At 35.6% G+C, this 12,500-nt stretch overlaps 2 protein-coding genes across 12 annotated transcripts in view; both read right to left on the bottom strand.

Annotated features, from left to right (window-relative positions):
* The window catches only part of LOC135216345 (myelin transcription factor 1-like protein), a 241,946-nt gene that overhangs the window by 26,484 nt on the left and 202,962 nt on the right, over positions 1 to 12,500 (bottom strand). The gene's annotated exons all lie outside the window — the stretch shown is intronic.
* The window catches only part of LOC135216344 (eye-specific diacylglycerol kinase-like), an 818,192-nt gene that overhangs the window by 805,366 nt on the left and 326 nt on the right, over positions 1 to 12,500 (bottom strand). For all 11 annotated transcript variants that reach the window (XM_064251559.1, XM_064251564.1, XM_064251565.1 and 8 more), the window contains exon 1: positions 11,448 to 12,500. This exon is cut by the window's right edge. In XM_064251559.1, the coding sequence (XP_064107629.1) occupies positions 11,448 to 12,500 (1,053 nt within the window). The remainder of the gene's footprint in view (positions 1 to 11,447) is intronic.

The raw sequence follows: 12,500 nt of genomic DNA, 5'->3' as shown, positions 1-12,500 counted from the left end.
GTGTTACTTGTTAAGAGAGGGACAGCCTCTTGAATATATAAAGACTCAAGGGTGGTTAAATGGTCAGGATGTTTGCATGGTCTATTATGGAAACTGTTCTTTTTGTAATTTCAATTTTGCAATTAAAAAGCATGAAATTTTCTGATGTTGGAAAATTCAGGTTGTTTATTCTTCTGGGGGACCAAGTGCGAAGCTTGAAGCCGTCAAGTGGAGAGCAATATTCTGACTCCTACAGCGCTTCGAGTTGATTCCGACGTAAGAGCCCGACATCCAGGGCATAAATTTAATAATATAACGTTGGATCCGCATAAAAGGCTGAAGGCGATCTTTATAGTTAAAAAGGAACAATTGTGCAGGTATTGCTGGATTATGGTTTGAACTTTAAGGCATGTTATCTCATGTTCAATGATTCGTTCAGGCTGGATGTAATTTCAAGTCAGATATATTAGGGGATTGTTGAATAAAATAGTCTTTTAGGGACATTAAAATTAGGTATTGGTGGCTGCAAAAATTTTTGTAAGTATTTTGTTGATGGTTTTTTTGACAATGCGAGTGGAAACGATATTAGATTTGAAGAAACCTAGCAAAAAGTCAATTTCCACGTGGAATAAGATGCCAAAGACGAGGTATTTCAGTGTGACTATTAACCAAGTGTGAAATAGTATTATACTATTAAAAGATTGTTGACCGAACTATAATAATTGTTAGTCATGTCCAGTAAAAGTACGTTTTCTATTAGACCGCGTGGAGAACTCAGAAGTTGGTTCTGTAATTTTCAGAATCTAAAAAAGGGTAAACAATGCATTCGTTCCTACTTCCATTGTAAATTGATAAATTAGGATGGAAAGTTGTTAATGTACTCTAAAAAACGAGAACATTGCATGGGTGTTGAAACAAAGCAAAGGTTATCATCCACATATTGCGTATAAAGTAAAGGGCTTAAAGTTAAAAATCACATCGTTTTTTAAAAACTCAGACTCCAAAATGAGACATAAATTCGCAAAAAATGGGGCTAAAGGGGAACCCATTGCAACTATTCCATCGACCTGCGAGTAGAGTGCGCTGATTAAATTAATAACATCGAATCTTGCACTGGGCAAGATCGAGTAATTTGTTTAAAAATCTATTCGTTTCACTGCGACATTGTTCAAAAACCATCAACAAAATACTACAAAATTTTGCAGGCCACCATACCTAATTTTAATGTCCTAAAAGACTATTTTATGTCAACAATCCCCTATATTATCTGACTTGAAATTTACATCCAGCCTGAAACGAATCATTGAACATGAGAACCATGCCTTAAGTCAACTCATATCCAGCAATACCTGCAACAATTGGTTCCTTTTTTTAACTATAAGATCGCCTTCAGCTTTTAATCGCGATCCAACGTTTATATACTAAAATTTTACATGCCCTGGATGTCGGGCTCTTACGTCGGATCAACTCGAAAGGCTGTTTAAGGGTCAGATATTGCTCTGCACTTGGCTTCAGCTTTTCGCAGTGGTCAGAGAAATTAAGCACACTGATTTTCGCAAACATCGAATAATGCTTTTATTGCAAATTGAAATACAAAAAGAAGCAGTTTTCCATAATAGACCTGTTCCAAACATCCTGACCAATTTAACCACCCTTGAGTCTTTATAATAATCAAGAGGCTTGTTTCCCTCTTAAAACAGTAACACGTCCTCAGCAACTCGTCTGGCATAGTTGAATGTCGTTACTTTTAACTTGTCGTAGTTCATATCATCTTCTTCCTCACAATGAACGGTTGGTTTTAAGCAGTTCTTTTTTACCTGTTGTTTCATTTTACTTTTTGTTCTTTTATGTATTTTAAGAATATTTTTAATATATGTGATTCGCTGTTTCACTTTTATTGTTTGTTATTTATAAATGTGTCCTTTTCTCTTTCACAGACTGATGATGCACAGAGAATTTCATGTTGGCGAAACGTTTCTTAGAATAAATTAATTGTTTTTAATCGTTGTATCATGGACAATCCCCTGGAGATTTTATATATATGTACTATATATACTATATATATATTATATATATATATATAATACTATATATATATATATATATATATATAATATATAAATATGTATAATATATATATATATGTATATATATTATATATATAATTATATATATTATGTAATACACACTGTATAATATACACATGTACATATACACACATGTATATATACATACATATATATATATATTATATATATATATATATATATATAATATATATATATATCACTTATACACGCGGGACTTATTTATATTCACATATATTCAACCACAAATACAATTTAGCATCCAGTTCACTACCTTGAGAATAACTTTCATCCAAGGGCAATTATAACTGATAAGCACCTCTGCGCCGACCAGGATTCGAACCATAGTTTGTTTAGAAACAACAAAGCACTTATTAATTAATTAATTATAATTCCTTTGTACGTAGCATGCCTTTTCTAAGGTAAAGTGAATTCGATATTAAACGATACTTGTGGCTTAAGATTTGTGATTATATATATATATATATATATATATATATATATATATATATATATATATATATATATGTATATTCTACTGGTATTGAAAGCCACGTTTAGAGATGCTGCCTTTCAGCTGACGCTTACGGTACTTGGTGCGGTACGGAACGTTCCAATGGTCGGAACTATTTTACGGAGTGCTCAAGACGAGTATTCTATAATGTCCTTTAGAATTATTTCCAGTAGGACTACTATGCATTTTCTCTCATATCTATCATTTTTAATCAAAACGAATTGCATTGCTTTTCACAGCTTACATTTCTACTAAGGAAGTGTTTCGAAGTTTTACAAACACGCTTTACGGATTTCTCATGTACCAATACATTCATTACCTAGTGTTTCACCAGTATATGACAGAAAATACATGTTTCCACAAAAGTTTATTCATGTTTCAAACAGCCATGTTAATATCAATATCAGCTCCGGAAAGCACTTCTGACAGCATGTGATTGTATTAGCGAATTCAATTATATTACTGTGTTCTAACTGGGCAATAAAATCAACCAAATCCCATTTTTCTACTGCCAAAAGAACGTTGTAAAGTTGAATGAGTTATTAACGAGTGACTTTTCCCACACTAACTGAAAATTAAACGTTCTCAAAGTAGTGGATCTCCTCATATTTAACTAAATATTATACTGCGTAGATGGATAACTGATTCCACAACTGATAACATTTCTCGGGTAACAATTTTAGAATCATTCTTTTATTTGCGTTGAATTCCACGTCATAATGTAAAAAGAAACTGAGTATTATTGTCTTTATCACAGATATTTCACTCGCACTGAAAATTACTGAAAATTAATATGATATTAAGCCGCTTTCTTTCGCTCATCAATACTTTGCACACAACAAAAGCTGAAAAGAGTAGTATGCACCAATGCACTGTTTATATCTGATTCCTTACACATCAGTGTTCACTCGCACCACGAAAGTAACAGAAAATGATTTCCATGAGTCAACGATGACATTCGCCCCAGCCACTTCTAATCTCAACACTAGAGAGCAGTTGGTACGAGAAGCCTTCCCAATGACACCTCCAACGGATACCCACAGCTATCATTCTTATCGCCTGGTTACGAAACTGGTTCATTTTCACTGCCCTACTTAATTTACTGCTTTAGAGTTTTTCGATAACTACCATATTACACGGATAAAAATAAAAACAGTTAGTTTGGCATAAATTGTAGGATACAGCTGTTAAAGAAACGAATTATTTAAACATTAAATGAATTATTTAAACATTAAATGGATGTCATTCAAACTATTGGCATAAATTGTAGGATACATCTGTTAAAGAAACGAATTATTTAAACATTGAATGAATTATTTAAACATTAAATGGATGTCATTCAAACTATTGCAGAGTACGTTACACACACACAAAACTGAATGTATGTAGAGAAGCTTATGAATGGTTTTACCCTAATAGGGTGAGGATTACCTCCGCGAGACCTCCCATTTGGATGGATAAACGTAATGACGGAGCGATGAACACTCACGGCTATTGTTTCTACTCTCGTTATTTCTCCTAGATGCGACCCTCAACGTTCGATTAACGACAGCTACATGCAGTGTTCCTTGTTTAAGTCAGTAGCTATGCTTGATTTTATGGAACGTGCAAATTCGTCCCTCTTCGCCCAGTTCGAGCGTCGAACAGGTGTACTAAACACCACCAGCAGGGCGTAATTACCAATGAGTATTTTAGTTTAACAAAACCACTCCGCTGACTAACAGCTCTCCTAGGGCTGACCCGAAGGATAGATACTTTTGCATGCCTAGGAACCAAATGGTTACCTAGCAGCGGGACCTACAGCTTATTGTGGGTTACGAACCACATTCTATTGAGAAATTAATTTTGAGAGAGAGAGAGAGATTAATGTTGTAAAGCTGAACTTTTAGCATACAGCTGAGTAAGGTCAATGGTCGTATAACGTCAGGAGTGCATGGGCATATCAGGTCCTAGGGCATACAAACAAGCAATGAATGATACAAGATTGAAATCAAGGCTACTGATCTTAGGGAAATATCATCTTTTGATTCTCTTGCGCTTTCTCATCTGTTGAACAAGAGGAACAAATTCCTCCTACTCTCATTCTCATAATACTATTAATCATGTATCCCTTTCTTACATCTACTGAGTGTTACTGCCATGCTCTGGAATTCTTTCTCTGCTTCTGCGCTACACATAAACTCTTTCTTCCTTTAAGAGGCCGTCTCTCCTGTACAGGTGAAGACCACTTTCTTCCAAAAAATAAGTTATGATAAAAAACTATTTTTGCGGTGCCCATTTTAGTTTTTATATATAGGCTAGCAGCCGCAGCTGTATTTTATCTCTTAATTTATATATATATATATATATATATATATATATATATATATATAAAATAATATTATTATATTATATAATTATAATATATATTATATATATATATGTATATATATATGTATATCCCTATATATATATATATATATATATTATGCATTAAGCTACAAATGTCCTTACTATCCAATTCGTTCTACCTCAGAATTATATTTTTTCATATATGTTAATCGAAGGGGGAAATTTTTAGTTGATAATTCGTCCTCTCTTGGATCCGCACAGAGAAGAAATCATATGAATCACGGTGATGTGATAAAAATTCATATATGTATATATATAATGGATTATAGTATTATATATATATATTTATAGTAATATATATCTATATATATTACACACACATACACACACATACATACACATATATATACATATATATATATATGTATATATATATATATATATATAGATATATATATATATATACATACATACATACATACATACATACAACTGCATTTAGTTAGAAGCAGAATATTGAAATAATGGCAGCATGGTAAAGAAATTTTCACGATCTCTCTACTTCCTAATTTATTGACTGATGGTTAAATGGTGCACAAACATCGGCCAGCAGTGGCGATCTCTCAATATATAGTGAAACGATAACTGAGAGATTGGGGTATGGAGCTACCAGGCTCATCCCAAACACAGATACTGTTTTGGCTGTTCCCTTACCGCTATGATTTCAAGAAACGGTAAACTGAAGCACTCATTCCTTGCCATTGAGGTTTGAGGAAACGGTGAATGGAAGTAGTAATTTTTTGCCAAATGAGATTTGCTCATTCCCTGGTACTGTGGTTTCATGGAACTGTAAGTGGAAGTAATCCATTCATAGCTAATGCAGTTTCATGAAATGATAAATGTTAGTTATCCTTCATCCAGATAAAATTCCATCAGGAATTAGTAATTCCTTGACAAATGAAGTTTCGGCTTCTTCTTTGCAACTGAAATATCATGAAACGGTTAATGGGAGTATCATTCCTTGTTTCAAATAAAAAATGGAAATAATTATTCTTTGCCGTCGAGGCTTCATGAAGTTATCATTTCTTCCCATCGAGGATTCATGAAACAGTTAATATAAGTGATGAACCCTTGCCACAATGTTTCTACTACTGTATGCCCGATAGGTTTCATGAAATGGTAAATAGGAGCCATCATCTTTTACCTCACGAGGTCTCTTATCATTCCTTTCCAGAGTTGAATGGAACGGTTCATATAAGTAATCCTTCCTTGTCAGATGAGATATCTGGATTTCTGCCCATTTCCTCTCAATACAGTTTCAGCAGTAAATGGAAGTATTCGTTCCTTGCCAATGAGGTTTCATGAAATGCTAAGTGAAGATGATCATTCCTTACTAGATGAAGTTCCATGAGACTGGAATTTGAAGTAAACACTAATTATTACTGACGTTCCGTGAAATGATGAATAAAAGCAACCATTCGTTTCTCGCAGTAGTTCCGGCTTATTCCCTCCCACGGGCTCCTTGAATCGGTAAATGAAGTTATCATTCCTCGTCAATCACGTTCCATAAAACCGATACAGGAAAGTAATCACTCCTTACCAGATGAAGTTTCTTCTCATTTTTTTTTACCGCCGAGATTTCATGGAACGTTAAACGAAGTAATAATTCCTCGCAGAGAGGTTTCAACTCATTCCTTGCTACTGTGTCTTCGTGTAATGTTAATGGATAGAATCTTCCCATCGTGTTTTCATGAAATGGTAAGTAGATGGTCTCATTCCTTGCATGATGAGTTTCAGCTAATTCCTTGCTACTATGACCTCATGAAACGGTGAATGGGTGTAATCATTTACTGCTCTTGAGGTTTCATTAAAAAAAAGTAACTGAAGTAACCATTCTTTGCAACTAACGTTTCATGAAAAGGTAAATGGAATTCATAAACCCTTGCCAAATGAAGGTCAGGATTTTCTTTGCCAAAGAGATCACATGAAATGGTAAGTAGATATAATCTTTCCTTGGCACTGAGACTTCATGCAATGACAAATGGAAGTAAACATTAATTGCAAGTTGAGATATCTGCTTACTTCTTCCCATTACCAAGTTTTATGAAGCAGTAAATGAAAATTACCATATTTTGTAATAAGAGGTTTCTTCTCATTCCTTATCACAAAGGTTCATGGAACCGTAAAAGAAAGGAATCATTCCTTGTCAGATGAGTTTTCCGCTTATTCCTCACCAATGTGGCTTTAGAGGACGGTAAATGCTTGTAATCGTTCCTGGTCACTTATGGTTCGTGAAATAGTAAATGCAAGTAATATTTCCTCTCCCATGAGGTTTCGTGAAACCGCTAAGGAAGATTAAAGGTTATTGTTCCCTGGCAAGTTAACTTGGCTCATTTCTTGCCAATACGATTTTATGAAACGATAAATGGAACTGTCATTCCTTGTCAGTGGGATGTCCTTGATGCAGTATATGGAATCAGTAATTTCTTGCCTGATGAATTTTTGGCTCTTTCCTTGACACTGGGGTTTCATGAAACGCCATATGGATGTAACCATGACTTGCCAATGTGGCTCCATGAAACGGTAATTGGAAGCAATTATTTCTTTTCATGTGAATTTTCTGCTCATTCCTTGCCATCGAGACTTCATGAAACAATAAATGAAAGCCATTATTCCTTGCCAGATGATGTTTCCACGATTCCTCCCACAATGGTCTCCTGATGTGGTAAATGAAAGTCATCTTTCATTGCGCGAAGGTTTTCCGCTTATTATGGGCCACTTAAGTCTCATGAATCCGAAAATGGAAGAAATGGAGGAACTCAATCCCTACCAGCTGAGGCTTCCGTTCATTTCTAGCCGTTGTGGTTTCATGAAAGGAATGAAAAGACGGCAATTAGACAGATGAGGAAAGAACTATAAAGTGGAAAGTTGACAGTTCGCTATTTCTTCGAGAAAACGACTATCCGAATACGTGTGGTCTATTACGCATACTTAATGAGTCGTTAAGCGTAACGCAAAGGGTGATTAACGCCTCACAGGATTGGTTACAGCACCGGTGTTGCAGGGTTATTGCACATGCAAACTCCATAAAACCCACAAACTTGCTCCATTTTACTGCGTGATGAAGGCTTTGCAAGATTACTCTTCAAATATCTATATTATGGTTTTTAAGCTAAATCTCATATGTCGCTTCTGTGATGAATTTTCTCCTTTATGTTCTATGCCAGTTTTGCTTTATAATGGTAGTTTGACAAAGTTACAATAAAACTTAGGAGTTTTACTTTATGATGTTCCAAAGTTGTTTAAATAAATCATTTTTCTTTTACTTGCGTATTTGTAGATCTGAGTTTATTCGAAAATCTTATTTCTTTCAAACACTTCGGTTTATGCTTGAGATATATCACACCAATCTCCCCTAATTCTTTTCATGTATGTTACACTTCATGTTGGCACAAATCACCATTTTTTCATTTAGCTCTCTCACATGACGTCTTTCAAGAACGTGTTCGCAACTGTGCGCCGTCTGAAAACTAAAGAATGTTCCTTTAGACCTCTAATTATGAAGAATTAGTATGGGTAATTACCTCACGCTTTCACATGATATCTAGTATTATGTCTTCTGCTTGTCATCCCGAATTTGAAAGAGAAGTACAGGAATGATTATTTTTGCTTAAACGTAGACGACATATCTCGCTCACGAAATGTAAATGTTACTTTATAAGCGCTTGGTGCTGTCAATGCTTGGTACTTTGACTGCTGTTTTTTAATATATTTTTTCATTTATTTATTATTATTATTATTATTTTTGCCCAAGTCGCCTTTAGCTCACCTTGCCTAAAGTGTGGTAAAGCATTTGAAAGGTAGGCACAATGAACCTAGAGTATTTAGTATACTCAGGAGTTTTGTACCTTAGGATATGCCTATCGTCTAAACACGTTTTACCATACGAGCCCAATTTCATCTGTACGAAATCTTCTGCTCTTTGCCAATACCATTGTACTAATTTTACCAATCAGCGTGACGTCACTGGCTGACTCCAAATGCAGTAAACAATGCACATAAAAAGGCTCATTATTACAAAGTTCACAATTATGATGATACCTTGGAAACTGAATATTAATCCATTTATTTAACAACATGTTTTGGTGACAAACTCGGCACTGGTTGAAATGTAGGGTCACTCACGACTATATTTGCGAGTGTACTGTATACCATTATACGATTTTCCTTTAATCTTTATAAAGTGGATTTCTTAATAGCACGATATACAATATCGCATAAAGGTTTTTATAACTAGTCAAACCTTGCATACCACTGTGGGAACTTTATAAGCGTTTCGTTCCAGTTGGAGTCATTTTTATTTAACTACATTAATAGAATTGAACATTATTTCGTATTCATTGACATTTGACTGCATACCTCTCCATAGGATGTTATCATAATTTTTTTTTGCTTTTACCTGTAACATGCACAAACACACATGAAATTTCAGTTTAATCTCCAGTGCAGTTTTAATGTTAGATTTAGATTCATTCTGAAATATGAAAGAGAGAGAGAGAGAGAGAGAGAGAGAGAGAGAGAGAGAGAGAGAGAGAGAGAGAGAGTTGCAACACAGACAACTGAAGGCCACTGGGTCTAGATTCCTGATGGATCTTGAAGGTGACTCAGGATACTGGATGTCTGCAGATTTTATCTTTATTCCTATAGTATTTTGTGGAACGTGTGTTGTGTACGGATGGTGGGAAGAAGGGAAGCTCATGTATGCCACATTCTCAGGCATCGAGTGGTTTTCGCACTCGGCAGCCAATCCGATGGTCCCAAGTTCGAATCTCGGCTCGGCCAACGCGGAATCAGAGGAATTTATTTCTGGTGATAGAGATTCATTTCTCGATATAATGTGGTTCGGATCCCACAATAAGCTGTAGGTCCCGTTGCTTGATGACCAATTGGTTCCTAGCCACGTAAAAACATCTAATCCTTCGGGCCAGCCCTAGGAGAGCTGTTCATCAGCTCAGTGGTCTGGTAAAACTAAGATATACTTAACTTTTATACTTAGCTGTTTTTACTATTAATAAGTGACACCAAATGCCAGATGTACCGCAATGTTGTTCTCAGAAGACGACGATGGCCAGATCCACTTTTATAGTTTTCTGTAAACGAAAACTATTGGGATGGCTATTTGTCTGTCTGTCCGCACTTTTTCTGTCCTCCCTCAGATCTTAAAAATTATTGAGGCTAGAGGGCTGCAAATTGTATACTGATCAATCATCAAACGTATCAAATTGCAGCCCTCTAGCCTGGCACCACTGCAGGTGCCAACAACACAGGCCACCACCGGGCCGTGGCTGAAAGTTCCGTTGACCGCGGCTGAGAGTTTCATGGTCAGTGGCTGAGAGTTTCATACAGCATTATACTTTGATCTTAAATTTATCATTTACTGATTTCACTTCCTCATATATGTTTCCATATAAATATGTTCTTCCACATGAGAAATGTGTTTACCTTTGAAAGAGAAGAATAGGCCTTTTGTGGACCTGTGAACTCTGAACACACGACAGAGACGGGTGAAAACTGTAAGCTATGAAATGAGTGTGAGCGACTTTGAGGACGGACATTCATAGAATTGCTGTCTGTTCGAAAAAGATTTTTAAAAAATGGAAATTTTTCGGCAATCATATTATTAAGTGTCAATACATGATTTGTTTCAGTTATTCGCTTTTTTCTACCCTAGGAAGGAATCGCTGCATAATAATTCAGAATCCTCCATTAAGGAATTTTTTTTTTATTTTTATACAAAAATTACGTTAGAATTTCAGAGAAATTAGAAAAATTTCCACATGCAGCCAGCCTGAAAATCAATGTTCATCTTGGTAGCTCCCAATTCATGGACATAACTCATATAAACTACTTTTTAATCTTAACTATCTTAATGTCTACTGTTGATGATAAAGATATGAAAAATTTACCGTACACTTACATTTTAAAATGTTGACTACCTAATGACTTTTTACAATATCTAAGAAAATTGATGCAGTATTTGTCATTTGCACTTAAGTTCAGCAAAAGCCGTATAAAACATTGCATTGACTCTAAGACCCATTACAGCCGGGAGGGGGAGGTAAATGAGGACCTGGCTCTTCAAATCTTTTGCAGTGGTTATTGTCTTGGGCTATTGTTTTCGAATGTCAAAGAAAGTAAGACTGCAAAGGAGGCGAGATATTTTGTTTGCTGATTGGCGAACTTATCAGTATGTTTAATATTTTGTTAAAATATGGTACCAGACCTGTTTTAGTGTCGGGGATAATTGCTTTTTACATAACTGATAGAAAGCACCAAAGAATAACTATTACTTTCGTTAACCAAGGCAAATTATTATTCAAGATCATTAGTTTTCCCTTAAGCGATGTATGATGTAGGGACACTTTTCTTTACCTAACTGATGTTAAATAATGTTACTATAGATAACTAATCAATACCCAGCAGATAAAAAGTACTATTACAGTAAAACTAATGTGCTAGTATATAAATGATTATACCTGGATTGTCTTCTCGGAATAGCTTGCAAATCAAAACCATAGGGAGATCCCATAAGCGTGGAAGCCGCGCAGAATGTATCCAATATTACGCCTCTTGAACCGCCAGGTGTTTCCAAGTGTTTCGCTTGGAACAATTCAGTTATCCGATGGCTGTCTACTTCTAGAGTTGGGATTTGACACTTTTCATTTTCCGTAGGTCCTTCATGACATTCACTGCAATGAAGCTCTGGGACACTTTTATCGAATGAAGTTCTTCCTGAGCACCTCGGTGGCTGTGCTGATGATGATGATGATGATGATGATGATGATGATGATGATGATGTAGTACTAGTGTGGATACCTGCACTGGAATCATCCACACTTTTGTCTAATGGAGAGGTATTTCGTTGAGGGACAATTCCACGAACAACAGCGTTTTTTCTGTTTTTCCAGTCACTCATATCAAAGTGGTGAGCCGCTGGGATGCTGTACTTGAGCAAAAATACATTGTTTTCATCTTCAGTGTCTAAGCATGTATTCTTATCACCAGTATCGTCATCACTATATCGGTCACTACCAAATGGCATCTTAGCATTTTTCCTCATATTCCTGTTGCTCCTACTTGGAGTAACATCGTAAGAATTTACAGGGCGTCTGCGCGGACTCGAAGATTGATTTCTACTCGATGTTTCTCCTGTCATTACTAAACTGACAGAATTCTTTTTTCTTGATGTATACTTCAGTTTTGTTTTGTAACTCGGCATTCTGCTACTGGGTAGAAAGGACAGAACATTAACATTGTTATCCTTATTTACGTAATACAAGTCGAAATCACTGCCTTCAGAATGCGCTATCTTTGCCTCTTCATTTTCTGAACTTGAGTCGGTAGTTGACTTTCCAAGTATATCGTCATTTGGAATAATAACATTCGTGAAAACGCATCCAGTGCGTTTTGGATCCACATCCTCGGGACAATCTTTCAGATAGTTAGTGTAAGACTCAGATTCTGAAACGTCCTGAAATGTCTGATTAGACCTTTCCCAGTCTTTAGAGACATTTGTTACTGTATAAGTA

The sequence above is a fragment of the Macrobrachium nipponense genome, chromosome 6, assembly GCF_015104395.2.
Source record: "Macrobrachium nipponense isolate FS-2020 chromosome 6, ASM1510439v2, whole genome shotgun sequence".
NCBI lineage: Eukaryota > Metazoa > Arthropoda > Malacostraca > Decapoda > Palaemonidae > Macrobrachium > Macrobrachium nipponense.
Note: the sequence above shows the minus strand (reverse complement) of the source record. Positions and strands in the feature narration are given on the sequence as shown.